Source organism: Petaurus breviceps, unplaced genomic scaffold, assembly GCF_028583685.1.
Source record: "Petaurus breviceps papuanus isolate PSGF00001 unplaced genomic scaffold, PetGlider_PUasm1.0 224, whole genome shotgun sequence".
NCBI lineage: Eukaryota > Metazoa > Chordata > Mammalia > Diprotodontia > Petauridae > Petaurus > Petaurus breviceps.
The window spans coordinates 10,435,459-10,455,358 of NW_027185887.1; the positions used below are offsets into that span (position 1 = coordinate 10,435,459).

The 19,900-nt window shown below is 37.0% G+C and overlaps 1 protein-coding gene across 3 annotated transcripts in view; it reads right to left on the reverse strand.

Moving 5' to 3' along the window:
* Positions 1–19,900, reverse strand: part of CARMIL1 (capping protein regulator and myosin 1 linker 1) — a 404,323-nt gene that overhangs the window by 200,167 nt on the left and 184,256 nt on the right. For all 3 annotated transcript variants that reach the window (XM_069095035.1, XM_069095037.1, XM_069095036.1), the window contains exon 4: positions 11,749–11,808. In XM_069095035.1, coding sequence (XP_068951136.1) covers positions 11,749–11,808 — 60 coding nt within the window. The remainder of the gene's footprint in view (positions 1–11,748; positions 11,809–19,900) is intronic.

The window sequence follows — 19,900 nt, forward strand, 5'->3', positions numbered from 1 at the left end:
ATAAATATACCTTGCAATCACTGGGCATTCAATGTAGCTCAGTGAGATACACAGTAGTCTGAGAAAAAGAACTAAATCTGAATCCCACTGTTTAACTATGCCAGTATTCATGTGCCTATGATCAAGTCACAACTTCTGGTCCTCATAGCAGGCAGGACTAGATGGTGAGTTTGTCACCTAGAGTCCAGGGACAACATAAGTGTCTGTAGACAGAGTGAAGCAGAGAAATGTAATACAATAAACATTTGTTAAATGGCTAAATGCCAGGCATTGTGCTAAGGAATACATGAATTTAGATTAGAAAAAATTACATCTTGGTTTTCCTTAACCTATAACTGAAATTTAGCTTCTTCAATTAATTTAAAGCATTTTTCTGAGAAGAGGCTTTATCAGACTACCACAAAGATCCAGGACACAAAAAAGATTAAGAACTCTTAGATTAGCTAATCTCTAAATTCACTTTAATTGGGATTGAGGCACTGCATTTATTGGCCAATATGAAATTCACTTCCCAAAGGCCATGATTTAAAAAAAAAAACAATCATGCCTGTGACATCACTGTTGTCAGGAACTTCCACTACCAATGTACTTTATATAATGCAGTACCTGGGGGCACTGAGAGGTCTAAAGACTTACTCAGGGTCGGAGAGTGAGTGTCAGAGGCAGGACATATTTTCAATGGCTCATAAGATTAATAACTTTATATAATATTTTGCATTTCTTAAATTGCATGATGGGAAGACCCAAATAGAATTCAGTGGCTCATCTAACTTTTGCTATGAGAAAAAGTCTCCTTATCTCATAACCTGTTAACTGAGAAACTAATGGTACAAACCCCAAAATGCTTTAGAAGCTTCAATGGTCTGCCAGGAGACCAATGTGAGAATGAAGAGAAACAGTGCCAAATTAATTATGGATTAAGAAAGGGCAGAGAGAAGAGGATTCTGAGAAAATGGTAGAGTAGGATAGAAAATTCCAAGCTCTGGAGAATTTTCCCCACAAAAGAGATAAAATAGTACCTTAGGGTATACAAAGTGCAGGTAAAAATAGGTAAGAATAGGGGCACCACTGTGGTCTTTCTGGGACAATCTGAGATCAGAAGAACAATCCCAGGGAAGTTTGGTGCTGGTGAAGAGCAAACACCTCCAGGCTAGGGTCCACTTTTAACAGCAAGTGGCAAGGTTTAAACAAGTGGCAAGCCCTGGGGTTGGTTCGTTTGAGAGGCTGCCTCTGCCAACCACAGGAACTTTGACCCCCTAGATAGCGAGGGGAGTTGGGCGTTTGAGCCCAGGAAGATTGAGGGAACCTCCACTGACAAGGAACACCAGACCCAGCTGTGCTTTGAAGAGGAGAAGCAATGGGGCAGAAAGCTCCTCTCTGTGGGCACTTACAGAAGGCCAGAGGTTTGGCTTTGGTTTCAAGCTAAAAGGAAAAACTGAAGATCTGAGGTGAGGCACCATTTCCCACACCCCAGGGCTAGAAGTGACTACAAATAATTAGTATATGCACAGACGAAGGAGAAAGAATTCAACCATAGAAAACTATTATGGGAATAGAGAAGATCAGGGTTCATCTTCAGAGGAGGATAGTGAAGTAAAGAAACCACCAAAGAGTAACATCAAATGGTCACCTGCCCAAAAAAGAAGATCTTAAAAAAGATTTTAAAAATCAAATGATAGAGATGGAGGAAAAATTGAAAGAAAAAAAAAGAATAATCCAAGAATAACAAGATTATGAAAGTCAACCAACTAGAAAAGGAGAACCAGAATCTTAAGGAAGAAAAAGACACCTTGAAAATTAGAATTGGGCAAGGTGAAGTCATCAGAAACAATAGGAGCTAAAGGATAATTTAAAAATATATATAAATAATTAAAAAATATATGAATATATAAAAAATATTTAAAATAAATATAAAAACTAGAAGAGAAAGTGAAACAACTTATAAGAAAAACAACATATTTGCAGAATAGATCAAGAAGATAAAACATAAAAATAACCAGACAAACTAAAAGTTATGATCAAAAAAGTAATCTGGATACAAGAATACAAGAAATAATTAAAGAAAATTGTCCTAAAGCATTAGAACAAGGGGGGAAAGAAATAGATAAAAAATTCAATCACTTCTTTAAAGTGATCCTTTGAGGAAAACTCATAGGAATATCATATTCCAAAAAGGCCAGCTCAAGGATAAAATATTAAAAGCATCAAGATTAAAATAATTTAAATAAATAAATTACAAATAAAATAATAAAAATAAATATAATATAAATAAAGTAAAATAAATAAAATAACATGATGATGCCACAATTAGAATCACACAAGACCTAGAAGTGGGGACATTAAAGGACCACAGGTCTTGGAACACTCTATGTCAAAGGGCAAAAGAACTGGGGCTCCAGCTGAAAATATCGTACCCTGCAAAGTCAAGCATAATCATGAATGAGAAAAAAATGGACATTTGATCAGCTCTCAGATTTTCAAAACTTTATCTAAAAAAAACCCCAACAATTGAAGTTAATAAAGGATTTGACATACAAAAGCCAAGAGAAATATAAGGTACATACCAAAGATTGGTTATTAGAGATTCATAAGGATAGACTGTTTATATTTTATATATGCAAAATGTAAAACACATGTCAAAGATTCTTATTAATAATTGGGTACCTCATAAGAAATGAGTATGAGCAGAATAATTATTTTATACAAATGAGGTGGAAGAGGAAGAATCAATACAGAGGAATTAGATGGGGGAAGAGGGTTGGTAGTTCTGGTAACCTGTTTTCATCGGAAATGGGTTTAAGAGGAAACAATACATATATATGTATAAGAGTATAAAAGTCTCCTAAATTTAGAAGAAATAAAATGGTAGGGGCATAGGGAGGGAGGAAAGGACAAGGCAAGGATCTTTAGAGGGGAGGGTGAGAGAATAGGTATAAAGAGGGTATAGAGGGTGTTTAGATGTAAGGGAATGGGGAAGATAGGGAAGAGATCCTTGAAGGGGAGTAGGTAAGTAAAAGGAGGGCAAGGTAGCAGTAGAAAAGTAAAGAGGAGGCAGGAGGGACAGGAAACAAGAGATATGCACAAGCATAAAAATAAAGATCAGGAGTAAAATTTGTTAGGGAAAGTATATGCCTATATATATGTGTGTGTGTGTGTGTGTGTGTGTGTGTGTGTGTGTGTGTGTGTATGTATGTATATGTGTATATGTGACTGTATATATCTATAGCTATAGAGAAACATATCCAGACTTAATTGTAGCCTTGTGGGGAGGGGGGGGGGGTTGTTAGAGGGAAGAAAGTAAAAAAAAATGCACAGTAGAGAACAAAAGAAAACTTACAAGGAGGCAAAGAAAAGATGGAAAGTTCTCAACGCAATGTGTATTTATCATACAGGTTTTCTTAAAATGAAAATGTATTGTTACATATTTTGAATCCTCTCTTATGTTCTGCTAGGCACATGATGTGCTTTTTTTCTTTCTCATTCTGTACTTAAGTTCCAATATTTAAGGTTATGATATGTTTTTGTTTCTTTTCTCTATTCTGTATTTGTGTTTTGGCCTTTGAGTCTACAAAAAAATTTAAAATTTAAAAAAAATAAAATAAAGTTTTGTTTTTTTTTAAAAAGGACAGAGTGGAAATCCTTATTCCTGAAAATGAAAAATTCAATAGAATCCAGAGAACCCAACTACAGAAGCACTCCTAGGTTCCTAAATAAAGGTTTCCTAAAGTAATCATGCTGCTCTTTTTAGATAAAATTGTGTGGTGTTGTGCGTATATTTACTCCTCTTTTAGTTACCTTGGGAGGAAGTTACTGAATACCTGTTATACAGTCACACTTCAGGCTCTAAGGAGTATGTCTACACTTAGTAACACACCCCTCATATTTATTCAGGCTACAGTTTTAATTTGAGTAATTAGTAATTAGCTTATTTTAATCCCACTTTATCTTAACACTTAATTGTGATTAATTATGAGGGATTACATAGAGTGATGAGGAGAAGTCAGATTATAGGAAGGGTAAATGAGGTGTTCAACTACAAAACCTTTTATGAAAATTGGATTCACACAGTACTAGGAAACATTGCACTAAACTTGTTAAAAGTATAGATCATATGAAAAAGAACCCAGAAGCTGGAATTAATAAAATTGTACTAAATCATTTTTGTAAGAAAAGTAATATACTCTGCCTCTCAAATTCTGTAGACTTTGTCCCCAAATCCTTTCTTATTTCAAATGAGGAGCAGCTAGCCTTGATAAATTATCAAATTCATTCTGATCTATGAACATTTATTAAGTTCCTACTAAGTTTAAAACTTGATGTAAAGCCTCTACTGAAGGTCTCACTCAACTCTAAAGACTCATCATGGCCAAGAAGCAGCCCTGAATTCTTATCCAAGAAACATGAGCTCTGACAAATCCTAGAAAGTTTGAAATTGATAATAATAATAGACCGAAGATCTATTACCTGAAGAATAGCCTATGTAAGTTTGAGAGAGGCTTATCGCCAGGTTGGTTTCATGGTCATGAATTTTTCAACAGTTTTGAATCTACATCCATGGAAGGACCACAAACGCCAACGAAATTGCAGATAGCCAAAAGACTGAAACACGTGAAAGATGCTTGGTGAGGTTCCAAAGATATAAAGAAAAAAAAAATCCTTGCTCTTAAGGTAAAATATAAAGACAGAAGAAATCCAGGTCAAATAGTGTAGAGAGCGAATAGGCATAGATCTTATTTAACTTGGGGATGAGTGAGGGAAAGATTCATTCAATCCAAATAATTTTAACAAAAATTAACTAGACACCTCTTACATGCCAGGTACTGTGCTATGTGTTGGTGCTAGGCATGGGGATAGGGGATAAAGGATAGGGACCAGACCTGTGATATCAATGATACAAGAAACTCCCTCTACCAATGCAGATCTACAACTTACAGAGTTGACTAGAGTACACCTGTCAAACACTGTCCTAAGACTCCTGAGTGCAGCTGCAAGGAGAATAAAATGTAACTAAAAATATTTAAGAAAATAAGTAAAAAATACAATGAAACATAGATAATGTTAACATGTGGTTTTCAAGGGGTGGCTAGGTGGCACAGTGAACAGAGCACCAGACCTGGAGTCAGGAGGACCTGAGTTCAAATCTGGCCTCAGACACTTGACACACTTACTAGCTGTGTGACTTTGGGCAAGTCACTTAACCCCAATTGCCCTGCATCCTCCCCTCCAAAAAAAAAAAAAAAACAACAAACAAAAACACATGTGGTTTTCAAAGTCACTATGTACGCACAGGGTACATATGTATGGTTAGTCCCTCTTCACTGCACTTCTATCTTATTTTGAGACCACTAGCCTAGAACACTGAGATGTTCAGTAATTTGCCCAAGCTCAAACAGCCACTAAGTATTAGAGGCAGTACTTAAACCTGGATCTTACTGACTTCAAGATAAGCACTCTGGTCCATGCTACCTCTAGGGGCACTAGGTATTCAGAGACAAAAATGAAACATTCCCTACCCTAAAAGAGCCCACACTCTATTGGAGGAAATTATATATACATACATACATACATACATACATACACACACATGTAAATACAAAATATATGCAAAGTAATATATAACATATCAATTGAGGGGTATTGTTAATTTTAATTATATATTAATACTTTTAATAATAATAACATTAATTGAGGGGTGAGGAAAAGTTGATTTGGGAGGAATTAGGAGGATGGAGAGGGAACTCTTAAGAAAGTCAGAAATTACTAGCCATGTGACCTTGGGCAAGTCACTTAACCCCAATTGCCCTGCCTTCCCCCCTCCAAAAGAGCAAAAAAAAAAAAGTTAGAGATTCTAAGAAAGTCAACTTTAGCATTATAAGGATAGGAAAAACAGCAAGTAAGCCAGCATGGCTAGAACATAGAAAGAATGGAGGGAGGTAGCATGTAATTAAGCCTGGAAAGATAGACTAGAGCCAAATGGTCAAGAGCTTTAAAGGTCAAAAAGAGGAGCTTATCTTTTATCCTAAAGGCAACAAAGAAACCACTGAAGTTTTTTGAACAGGTAAATGACATGCCGGATATTAATGGAAGAGAAAGATCTCAACAGGCAAAGAAGTGGATGGATGGATGGACCTTCCAGTAATGGAAGTCAGCCTCTAGGAATCCACAAAGACAAGAGATAATTGAACAAGATTGGGGGACAAGTAATAGCTCAGTTTTGCTGGGAATGTAGATGAAGTAAAGTATAGTAATTTGAAATACAGCTGGAGATAGAGGTTTGCACCAGGTAACAGAGAGCCTTAAATACCAGGATAAGGAGACTGTTCTTTACATAAATGTAGGCAATAGTTACAAAAGGTTTTTGAGAAAGAGAATAACACGATCAGACCATGCATCAGAAAGTCAATTTTAGTAGCATTGTGGAGGATTAAAGCAGGCATTAACATTGACAGAGACAATACTTAGGAAGCTACTACAATATTCCATAGAAACATGACAATGTGAGTGGAAAGAAGGGACTGAATATGAGATGTTTCAAAAATATAATGAGAAAGGAAGATGGAAGTGTGAAATTGTAATGGTAATGGGAATTTGAATATTTTTCTGCCCCTTCATAGGCCTATGGGAATTTGAAGACTTTCCCTGCCCCCTAAAATAGGTCAAATGTAGTCACATGGAGCCTGTGGTGGGAGGAGTTTGCTGAAGGGTGCAGCAGAGCCCACAGGAAGCTGGAAGTCAGAGCAGTTAGAGCTGAAGGGAGGAGAGGATGCACCCAGGGAGAGAGCTAAGCTTGTGAGTACTTATGGGAAGGCTTAAGGATGGTGTGGCACCCTGCTGTGCTATGATGTATTAACTTCTTTGTGACTACTATGGATTTGATTTTCTGGTGTTGGGATTGGGTTTTCTGGTGTCTGAATAAATGTTTTGCTTCTGCCTTATATATGGAGAGTCTGTTATATTTTGTGATTGAGAACTATGCCGGCATAGTCGTAGTCACTGTCAGTGCAATGAATATTATATTGGCACTACACAAATTTAACTCCACTGTTTAGAGTCTGGGTAACTGGGAGGACAACAATATAATTAAAAGAAACAATAAAGCTGGAAAGAGGGACATGTTTTAGTTTTGTGTTGTTATGTTTTTAAACAGAGACATGAGATGGTCCCTTTAAAATCTAACACATAAACTACAAATTCAAAAAAGTACTCTAAGGCATCTCATGTCGAATTTTTGAAAAAATCAATTTTACTTTTCCTTACTTGTTGGTAGAATTGGCTAACAATTTTAAAAGAAAGATTTTTAATGAAAACATACAGTTGTAGATTTGTGGGAGGTTTCCCCCTCCTAACAGATGTTACAGTGTTTCATTAATTAATATCTCTTGATAACACCCTAAGTTGTGAACCTTTGCATTTAAGTAGACCATAAAAATATTACACTATTGTAAAAGGAATGGCCCAATATTACTCCAATATAAAAGGAATATTTCATAACCCAAACTATATTTTGGGTTTCCAAAGCATCTAACCAGGGACCACTAAAATTATATCAGTATATAATACTTTGGAATACACATACACACACATAAACATATAAACATATATAAATGTAAACACACATACATATGTATGTGTGTATACATATACACACACAAGTGTGAATACTCCCTTCAAAAGTGCAGATTCCAAGTCATCCACCCTTTCACATCCTGTCAGATTTTCTACCTCGTCCTAACATAAACTCTCCAAGGAAGATCTACCCAATGTGCTAATAATATTCCTCCAAGTCTTTGAAGATTCCATGGTACCAGTACAGGACTTGAGCTAACCATCAGCTGTCTCTCACTCTCACCATTTGCCCAGCCCACCACCTTTTCAGGTTTCCTATTAGTGTTCCTCCCACCACCCCTACCCATTAAAAGTTCCACTTACTGTGAACTACTTGTTCCTTGAACACAACATCCCATCTTCTACCTTTGCACAACCTATCACCTTCTCACCCATTTCCTGAAATGCTCTTCCACTTTTCACCTCTAACTCTTGAAACCCTTAGCCTTACAAAAAAAAAAAAAAAAAAGAATGCTTCTGACATTTCATTTCATTAGATTTTTATTTTAAAACCTCTTGATTTATTTTTACTTTTTTAAATGTTTTGCCTTCCAATATCAATAAAGACTTGTTCCATCTAAGCTTTTGTTCCACAAAGAACTACCTCTGGTTTAGGCACATTGGCCTCTTTTCCTCTGATCTCCAGGCAAAGCAATGGATGCATTTTATAATAACTGGTGCTGTATTTTCAGACAAAAAAATCTTGTACTTTTTTTTCATTTCACAAGGACAATCAAAGTTTGCTTTACTTTTATGATCTCACCTAACGCAAATCTGAAATGACTGATCCATTGCTATTTTTATATTTAAAACTGGTTGTTACCTCTTGAAATTCTTCTCTTCATTCTACAATCACCCTTAGATTCTGTTAGGATTTATGGTGATCAAAATACTATACTGAATAAATCCTTAAATATAAGGCCACAATGAAAATAACTGTATAATCTTGCAAACTCCCTTTCCTCTCACCTTCTGGTGAATGACAGGTGCAAAGGGTAAGGTACTTGCAGACAAAATAAGCAGTTTCTCCACTCCCAGGGGTGTGATCACCAATCTTCTACCCCTAATATTGAACCATTCATGCTGACCACTTCAAATTAGGGCATTGTTCACCTTTATCAGTCAAATGACATGGGGTTTTTTTGCATTTGGAGGTATTCATAAAGACATTTAACAGTAAAAGGTTTGTAGGCAGGCAAAAAAATGAACAGAAACCAACAGTTGGAAAACACTGTCCTAAAGGAATCTATGAATTGTTGAATGATTTTTAACATTATTCTCTGTAACCAATTTGGCAAAGGAAGTACTAATCAGAGGGTATAAGAGACAGTGGAAAATATAAAGAAAACAGAAAGCATGACTACTTTCCTTTTAGGTCAGTCTGGCATATAGTAGGTGTTTAATAGATGTTTATTGACTGACTGAAGAAACTGCAATCTAATTGGAGAGTCAAAACATATACTCACCTAACAGAACACACCAAGAGAATAATGAAGGGTGCCAGACTACAGGGGATAGACTATGGAAAAATCCAGAAGTGGTCAACAAAGACTCAAAATAATGTCACAAGGCACAACAGTCGGAAGAACTGACAATGCATACCCTAAAGATGGTAAGATTGGAGTTAGGGAGGAGTCAATGCTGTCCTCAAATTTGACAAGAGAGATGAAAATTATCCAGACTGGCTCCAAAAGGCAGAAAATTAACAATTGGAAGATACTAAGAGGCAGATTTTGCCTCAAAATAAGAAGGAATACCCTGTATGAAATTGGAATAGCCCAGCGAATGAGGTGAGGATGTTTCACCATCACCAGAGGTGTTTAAACAGAGGTTTGGCAAACTGCTTGCAAAGAATTTTACCATGGGGCGGCTAGGTGATGCAGTGAGTAAAAGCGCAGGCCCCAGAGTCCGGAGGACCTGAGTTCAGTTCCAACCTCAGACACTTAACACACACACACACACACACACACACACACACACACACACACACACAAACTAATTGTGTAACCTTGGGCAAGTTACTTAATCCCAACTGCCCTCCAAAAGGCAAAAAAAAAAAAAATTTTTATCATGGACATTCATGCTTTAGGCATGAAACCTACTATTTACTAACAGTGTAACCTTCACTTTACCTCTCCATTTATATCTGTAAAAAGAGAGTACTGGATCAAATTAGCTCAAAACTTCTTTCAACCTTTAAATTCTATACTCCTATTCAATACCTAAGATCCCTTTCCTCTCTAGAAATCTCCTGGTGCTGTAGCAATCTCTGAACATCAGTGTTTTTATAAACAGGAAAACAGACTGGAGGAGTAAAAGCAAAGGAACTTATGGTCACAAACACTAAATTAAAAAATTAATGCCTTCTAATTGCTAGGCCATCCTTCAAACTCACTTTTTTTTTTTAACTTACTGGTTCAGTTCTAACAGAAAATCATAAAATGTTCACTAGAATTGTAGAGGATCTCTGTGTAGCAAAAGAATTCTGGGATTTGGAGTCTAACACCTGAGTTCAAATGCTGCCACAGTCTCTTATCAGCTGTATCACTCTTGGTGAGTACTTAACCTCTCTCAGCCTTAGTTTCCTCATATATAAAACAGGAATAATTACAGGACCCACCTTATGGGGTTGTTGTCAAAATCAAATGAGATAGCATATGCAAAATGCCTTGAAAACCTTGAAGCACTATTTAAATTTTATTGATATTATTATTACTACTTCAATTCCTCATTGTATAGATAAAGAAAATAAATTCCAGAGATGCTAAGTAACTTGGTAATGATCCTACAATTAGTAATCAACTGATCCAGGACCAGAACCCTAGTAGTCTTTGCATTTTGTTTTGTGGCATAGACCATAAGGAAAGAATGACATAAAGTCATAAGAAGGGATACTTCCATTAATAGAACATCTCAAAAGGGTACCAAGACAAATCTGCCACATGCTCATTTCTAAGCAAGTCAATAACATTACCTACTTTGTTAGGAACAACTAAATGACTAAGTGAAAAAAATGATTCTTGAGTTCTTACTTTATGTCAGGCATTGTACCAAGTGAGTGTTGGTGACACAAATATAAAAAGTAACATCATTCCTAACCATTAATGAGCTTATGTAATTTATTATACATGCATTATATTAATATGTAACATAACATAGTATAACAGCATAACGTAACGTAAGTAAGAAAACACTTATGAAGGAAGTTTGGGTTAAGAGAATCCATTGATTTGATTCCAAGAGACACTCAAAACAATTCATCTCACTGCTTTCTAGTAGCTCCTTATAAGCAAGGCCTCAGTGTCAAATCACGTTCTGAAAAATCTTTTACTATTAACCACCAAATTAAAATCCTCCCCACCCATTACCAGTAGATCATTGAAGAATCATCAGGAAGGACCCAATTATATCATCACTCATACACTACTGTTCTCTCCAGCATATAGTTTGAGCATTTGATCAAAGAGATAGATGGTGCTATTGTTCTAATCTCAGTCTCCCAATCTTTAGAATGATGAAGACATTTTAAACATTATTCTGGATGAACTATGATTAATATTCAAGAATCTGCAGGTAAACTCGATAAACATAAAATGCTACAAGAAGAAACAATTATTAAAAAAAGTCATTAGATACTCACATATCCTCTTTAAAAAGAAAAGTATGAAATCTCAACATTTTACTATTAACTTTAAAATAATTTAGCATTACCTTCCCATAATAAATGCAATACAGACTAAAAATTTACAGATTGTGTAGAACAAGTAGTAACGCTAATAAACAGCACTCTCCCACTGATGTTGCTGTTAATACTTAATGCTAATTAGTTCTTTTCAAACTCAATTATAGAGAATATGTTCTTTTTTATCATGATAACCCTGGATCTCCTCCACCCACCTACTCACCCACATAATTCTGCAGTTCAGCCTACAGATGAATATTCACAGCCTATGTGTGAACATTTTCAATAAATATTCACACTATAGTTTCTGGGAGGAAATGTTTGTTTTTCCAACCTAGTTTTTCTTGATTGTCCTAATGGGATTTAAAGATAGGTGACATAAAAATAGCAACAGTCTGAATATTTCAGGAATGCAGAAAAGGTCATGTCCTTTGCCTTGATAAACAGGCAGGTACACTCACCTGACCTGGCTTGTTGCAGGTAACTCCTTGGATTTCTAGGTAGCTGAAGGTTAACTCTAGCTGTAATTAGAGAAAAAAAATGCTTATTTTATTAAACAGTCTTGAAATATAAGGTTTAATTTAGAAAATCCTATAAATCAATGGCACATGAAGAATTGACAAAAAAATCAAGCTATTTACAGCTTGTTTAATGGAATGTTTAGAGCAGTTTAATGGAATTCCTGTTTCCAATGCTAAGAGCACTGGCCTTGATTTATATTATGCTCTGAGAATAGATTCCTTGCTTCTTTAGCAGTAGACACATAGCATTGAGGATCAAAAAAGATGTAATGTAATGCTAGGTTTCCCAACTCATTAAAAGTTTCTGTCCTCACATTCCAGTATTATACTTAAAGGCAGCAGTTAAAACTATAGTGATAATTTTTTTTGTAAAAAAAAAACTTTCAAAAAATATGATTAATATCAGTTTGCTATTTTTTTCAAAAGCATTTTGTCATCCTTCATGCTATATTCTTTCTGACCCATCAGTTTTCATTTTTGTTTTACTTCATATATGCATACATACATGCATGCAATGTGTATGTATTCCTTTTGGTTTTAATAAAAAGAACATTCAGGTATTTGTTTTTAAGGCTGTGAGTCTAGAAGACTGTGAAGACAGGGAATTCTGATAAGGGGAAGATTGGGGAGGGGAAGGGAAGGGTAGTTAATGCACTTAAACCAAAAGCTCCCAAACATTTAAGGCAAAGGGTCTCTCAACATCTGACTAAATAATACTACTTCCCCTCATATTCTTATTATAAGGTGCTCTTCCCTACCTCCTCACCTGACTCATGGCAGTTAGTGAGTCAAAAAAAGATTTATTAAATGTATTAGGTACTACACTAAGTACAGAGGATACAAAAAGAGTCAAAACAGTCTTGCCCTCAAGGAGTTTATAATGTAAGGGTAGAGGCAAAAACAAAATAAATATGTACCAACAAAATAAATACAGGATAAACAGGAAATAAATAACAGAAGGGAAAGACTAGAATTAGGAGGGGTTGGTAAAGTTTTGATGTGGAAAAGTGGGATTCTAGTTAAGCTGAGAAGGAAGCCAGGGCAGCCAGAAGGCAGAGGAGGAAGAGCATTCCAGACATGGGGGACAAGCAGAGAAACGTCCAGAGACAAGAGCAGTGTCCCACTCTTAGAACAGAAGAATGTCAGTGTCCCTGGATGTATAAGGAGCAAAAAGACTGGAAAGGTGGGAGGGGGTTAGGTTATGAAGGGCTTTGAGTGCCAAACTGACCATTTTGATTTGATCCTGAAGAAGACAGGGACCCACGGGGCTTCTTGATTATTGGGGTATCAACAGAGATGAGACTGTACTTTAGGAAAATTGCATTGGGAACTTAATGGAAGATGATTGGGGTGGAAAGAGACTTGAAGTAAACAGCTTCTTTTACTTCACTATATCGTCAAACCTATTACCTTATTCTTTCTTAAGAAAATAATAGGGGCGTCTAGGTAGCTCACTGAATAGAGCACCGGCCCTAGAGTCAAGAGGACCTGAGTTCAAATTCAGCCTCAGATACTGAACACACTTACTAGCTGTGTGACCTTAGGCAAGTCACAACCCCAATTGCCCTGCCTTCCTCCCTCCAAAAAGCATTTTTTATTATTATTATTATTATTATAGATTGCTCACTCTCATTTTCCATTCAACATTCTCTATCACAATTTACTTCTTCTCTAACTTACATCCATAGCTATATATTTGGGCTTGGACACAACCATGAGAGATTCTTTATATGTGCAAAGATGCAGGGAAAATGTAGGTGCTTGGAGTAGTTCTGTTTGAAGTTTCTTTAAATAATACTTTTCCTGTTAAAACTGCTCATTGAAATGGGAGAAATTAAAAGGCCTTGAGCAAAGGTATGGAAAGGGCTTCAAGATGTCCCCTGAGGGTGTGTCATTATACCTAACCTAGGACAAGTTGAAAAAACAACTGCCTTTCACCTGAGGTCATCACCTCCAATTCCAAGTCACCACAGCTAAAAATAGCTAAGCAGTTGTGGTACTAGGGCTTTGAGGCTGTTAAGAGGGGACAGTGAATGAGGCTAAGTGCTTCAAAGTTCCCATAAATTCCCCACAGTTTCAACAGTAGCACTAGGCTGTGAGTCAAGAAGACTGTGAAGATAGGGAATGCTGATAAGGGGAGAGTTGGGGTAGGCCGGTAAATGTTTTAACTACCGCTGGAAAAAACTGTAGTTATCACTCACTTTTATGTTTAATCTGCATAATTAACACTTTATTTAGTCTAGACAATCAACAAAAGAATAAATCAAACCCGGATGTCAATCAGTTTCTGAGGTATAAATTTAACAACCAGCTCTCAAAATGCTGTTTGAACTGTATCCTGCATATCCCTGGGGTAGAAAATTGCTAGAAAATGGGAATAGGACAGAGCTGGTGAAGAGGAAGGGTCTCAAGGGAAAGAAAGGTAGAGAGAAATACAATTAAAGATGAAAGATGTCAGAGTATTTCATGCACATTTGAGTATAACAGAGGAGTGGTTTCATGAAGACTCAGGACTTCTGCATTAGGTTTAAAACTATCTCAAAAGTGCATTATTTATTCCAATGTCCTCTAAATTATTTTTAAACCTTTACTTATTTATCTAATCAACTATGACTATTACCTCCCACAAATTAAGAAGCAGAAGCAGCATTTGTTCAACCAACACTGGTTAAATTCTTATGATGCTAGGGTCTCATGGAGGAATAAAAGGTTAATTCAAATCTAGTCTCTAGTTCTTCTCAGAAATACAATGATTCAAGACAATTCCAAAAGACTCAAGATGGAAAATGCTATCCATATCCAGAGAAAGAACTACAGAATTTGAATGCAGATCAAAGCATATGACTTTCACTTTGTTTTTTGTTTTCTCATGGTTTTCCCCTTTTGTTCTGATTCTTCTTTCACAACAGGAATAACATGGAAATATGATTAATGTAATTGTACATGAAAAATTTGTATCAGATTGCTTGCTATCAGGGGAGGCGAGGGAAGGAGAAAAATTTGGAACTCAATATCTTATTAAAGTGAATGTTGAAAACTATCTTTACGTGTAATTGGAAAAAAACCCAAAATACTATTAAGTGAAACACAATCTCTAGCTTTATAGAGTTCACTAAGTCTAGTGTCCAACATTAAAACTAGTGCATGCCCAAAGCTGAAGATGGGGGTAAGGGAGACTTTGTGTTTGTCTTTCTAGAAGAACTGTCTAGACTGCTTATATTCAGTAATAAAAAGGGGTTTCTGGAGTTAACAGAATCAAAAAAATTCCTATGATTGGCCTTGATAATTCCTGGAATGTTTTGCATAGTACTGGCTATAAAGATAGCTTCCCAGTGTCAACAGCATGAACAATTGGTGTTAAGGATAAACCAGTAAAGACCCAAAGAACGTTTATTTCAAGGTTGTGTACCAAAAAAGGTGCAGGGGGGGTGGGGTGGAGAAGTTATCCCCACTGGTTTCCTAAACCAGGCATCTGCGCTCAGTAAGGACACCCAATGTCAGAAGAAAACAAAACTGCCCTAGGAACCTCCTTTTGAAAAATTATGCAAAAGAGGTCTTTCATTTCCTCACTTTTTGCTTTAAAAATCAACATTTTGAAAAAAAAAAGTAAATATTCACAATATCAAGTACATGTTAAATGGACAAGGCAGAAATATGCCTCTTTACAATTTGGTTCTTTTACTATGAGCTTTCCATTAGGTCCTTAAATTATTGCCCTTTAAACTTCCTTTCCATGAACAAAAGTAAATATTTTAGGCAGGGAGTATAGGATACTCTCTTCACTAAGTAGAGGGTCTTTTACTCTTCTTTTTTGGTAAAATAGCAATAGTATTAGAGAATTAGGCAACAAAAAGAAAGAAAACAATACTAGAACCAGTATAGGTTAAAAAAAGAAATTTACTATCTCTGGTGCCCCTTTTGAGTTCTTTCAACTACCCATTAGTTTGCTAAGTAGCAAAAGAATTCAAGGTAGGGTTGGTCCTACTAGATTATTCAATGATCATTAAAAATTTTTCATCCACTTTCCCTCTCTCTTGATTGGTGGAGGGCCAGCCAGTTTGAGGAGGCATGACCATGCTAACTTCACTGGTAGCTCCATACTGCTCTGATTCCTTAACTCTAATACCTTACATTCACACTCCCACCCACACCCACACCCACACATGCACACATCCCCTCACCCCCTGTTGAGCTCCTTTCACATTTTTTGTCTTCATCCAATCAGATTATAACCTCTTTGTGAACAGGATTCATCTTGTTTTCTTATACTTCAATCTCCAAAGCATAGTTCAATCAATGTCTGATACTTAATAAAAACCTATAACACATGCTCTATCTATCTTTCTCTCTTACGAGTCACCTACCTATTGAATTTCCATCACTTTAAGTATCTTCATACTGCCACTGTAAGAGCACACTACTATGACCTTTGATGCAAAATTAATCTCAGCCACAACGACCTTCTAGTCTCCCATTCATTCAAATTATTAGCAAAAAAGTAGCTACTAGCAGAGCAGTAATTCAGACAACCAGGGCTTTCTCTTCCCACTCCAACCTCCCCATCCCTACTATGAAATATAGAAGAGCTGGTCATATTTGCAAGTCTTCTGCAGTGAGAAACCACTGTGCTTTGAACTTAGAAATAATTAGTTGTGCTACTCCAGCACAGCAGCAGCCCTTCTTTCTCCACAGTGGTCAGCTACGATCCCTGACTCTCAAGCAAACATATCGAAGGGACCCACAGTTGGCATTGATCTTGGCACCACTTACTGTGTGAGAGTCTTCCAACATGGGAAAGTGAAGATCATTGCTAATGACCAAAGAAACAGGACCACCCCAAGCTATGTTACCTTCACCAACACAGAACGTTTAATCAGTGATGCTGCAAAGAATCAAGTTGCAATGAACCCCACCAACACAGTTTTTGATGCCAAATGTCTGATTGGTCACAGACTTGATAATGCAGTTGTACATTTTTATGGTGGTGAATGATGCAGGCAGGCCTAAGGTCCAAGTGGAGTACAAAGGGGAGAACAAAAGTTTCTATCCAGAGGAAGTATCTTCTATGGTCTTGACCAAGATGAAAGAAATTGCTGAAGCTTACCTTGGGAAGACAATCTCAAATGCTGTGGTCACAGTACCAGCCTATTTCAACGATTCCCAACATCAGGTCACCAAAGGTGCTGGAACCATAGCTGGTCTCAATGTTCTCTGAATCATCAATGAGCCAACTGCTGCTGCTATTGCTTATGGCTTGGACAAAAAGGTTAGTGCCAAGAGAAATGTGTTGATCTTTGACTTTGGAAGTAGTACTTTCGATGTCTCGCATTCTTACCATTGAAGATGGCATCTTTGAGGTCAAGTCCACAGCTGAGGACACCCACTTGGTTGGGGAGGACTTTTACAACCAAATGGTCAACATTTCATTGCCGAGTTCAAGTGAAAGCACAAGAAGGACATCAGTGAGAACAAGAGAGCTGTTTGCCATCTTCGCACTGCTTGTGAACATGCAAAGCATACCCTCTCTTCCAGTATCCAGGCCACTGAGACTGACTCCTATGAAGGTATTGACTTCTATACATCAATCACCCAAGCCTGTTTCAAAGAGCTGAATGCTGATCTCTTCCATGGCCCGCTGGATCCTGTGGAGAAGGTCTTAAGAGATGTCAAGCTAGACAAGTCTCAGATTCATGACATTGTCCTGGTGGGTGGTTCCACTCGAATCCCCCAAATCCAGAAACTTCTGCAAGACTTCTTCAATGGCAAGAAGCTCAACAAGAGTATCAATCCTGATGAAGACATTGCTTATGGTGCAGCTGTCCATGCTGCCATTTTGTCTGAAGATAAATCTGAGAATGTGCAAGACTTGCTGTTGTTGGATGTCACTCATCTTTCCCTTGTAATTGAAACTGCTGGTGGAGCTATGACCGTTCTGATCAAACGTAATACCACCATCCCCACCAAGGAGACACAAACCTTTACCACCTATTCGGACAACCAGCCCTGATGTGCTTATTCAGATTTATGAAGGTGAAAGAGCAATGACAAAGGATAATAACCTGCTTGGCTAATTTGAGATCACAGGAATCCCCCCAACACCCAGGGATGTTCATCAGATTGAAGTAACATTTGACATTGATGCAAATGGCATCCTCAATGTTTCTGCTGTGGACAAGAGCACAGGCAAGAACAACAAGATCACCATCATCAATGACAAAGGACATCTGAGCAAAGGAGACATTGAGCCTATGGTCCAGGAGGCTGAGAAATACAAGGCTGAGCATGAAAAGCAGAGAGACAAGGTGTCTTCCAAGAATCCTCTTGAATCTTATGCTTTCAACATGATGGTTACCATAAAGGATGAAAACTGCAAGGCAAAACTGGTGATGAAGACAATCAGAAAGATCCTTGACAAATGTGATAATATAATCAACTGGCTGGATAAGAACCAGACTGCTGAGAAGGAAGAATTTAAGCATCCACAGAAAGAATTGGAGAAGGTCTGCAACTCCATCACTACTAAGCTGTACCAGAGTGCAGGGGGCATGCCAGGAAGCATGTCTGGTGGGTTGCCAGGGGGTTGAGCAGCCGCACCTGGAGGTGCTTCTTCTGGACCCACCATTGAATAGGTCAACTAAACATACCAGAAGAAAGAGCAGTCCATGCAGCTTTCCAAAAACTGAAGGACTCAAATTTGTAGCCAAGGCACTTTAAAGGTAACATTTAAGCTATTGTATAAATCTGGGCATTCTGAATATTTGAATGTGTGCAGAGGGAGAGAAGTGAACAACATAGCACTTTATCAGTACTGTAAACAAGTAGAAATCCAACTGTTCTGGAGAATAAAATCTACTTAAAATTGGCACAAAAAAAAAAAAGAAATAGTTATCGTGAAAAACAACTAGGTGATTCCCTTCTTCCACCACCTGGGCAAACCCCTTGGTAGAGCTAAGAGACCTCTTTCTTCTCATCAATACAGTACAGTATCCTGAGGTGTGTCCCTCCTAACTGAAGTGCCCCAGAGATTACAAGATAACAAGTAAACATCTGCCTTGAGGTCTTAACCAAATTTCTAAAACCTCTCTGCCCTTTAAAAAAGGCTAGTCCCAAAAACCATTACAAGAGGTGTAGGAACAATTGGGGATGGACAGCCTCAAATCTCCAAGGAAAGACATTCTGTTCTAAGGTAAGCTACATTCTAGGGGTGGACATAGGAGAAAGCTTGTCGGGAAAGAGTAAAATATTCCTTTTTTTCTTCCTTTTTTAGTTTTCAGGAATTATTTTCTTTCAATTATGAAGCATTTTTTATCTCCCTCCCAACTAACCTCCAATAACAACAAATATGCACAAAATAACCAATATGCATAATCAACTAAAACAAATCCCCATAATGGCGAAGTCTAAAAATGAGTCTTACCCTGCATATTTAGTACATCACTTCTCTTTCAGAAAGTTATGGGCATGCTTCTTGGCTGGTTCTCTGGAATCATGGTTGATTACTGCTAAACACTACTTTTTTGAGGCTTTCAAATTTATTTTTCTTTACATTATTGTTATTGTGTTCATTGTTTTCTTGGTTCTGTTCAGTTGATTTATCACTCCATATAAGTCTTCCCAGGTTTCTCTGAAACCATCTCTTTTATCATGTCTGACAATACAACACTATTCTACTACATTCATGTGCCGTAATTGGCTATTCCCAAATTGATGGATACCATTTCAGTTTCTGGTTTTTTGTTGCCATAAAAAGAGGTGCTAAAAAAATAGATTTTTTGCACAAAAAGGACCTTTTTCATTTTATCTGTTTGTTCTCTTTGGCATATAGGCAAAAAAAAAAAGAAAGAAAGAAAAAGTGGGATAGTTTAGCCAAAATGTACACATAGTTTAGTTGATTTGAGGGCATAATTCCAAAACATTTTATATGAACAGTGTATCAATAGGCCTGTTTTTCTATATTCCTTCCAATATTTGCCATCTTCCTTTTCTATCTATTGCAAACCTGACAGCCATGAGGTAAAATCCTACAGTTACATCAAAAGACAAAATACCTATATGAAAAGTTTGTCAGAAGCAGGTGATATTTGGAATGGTA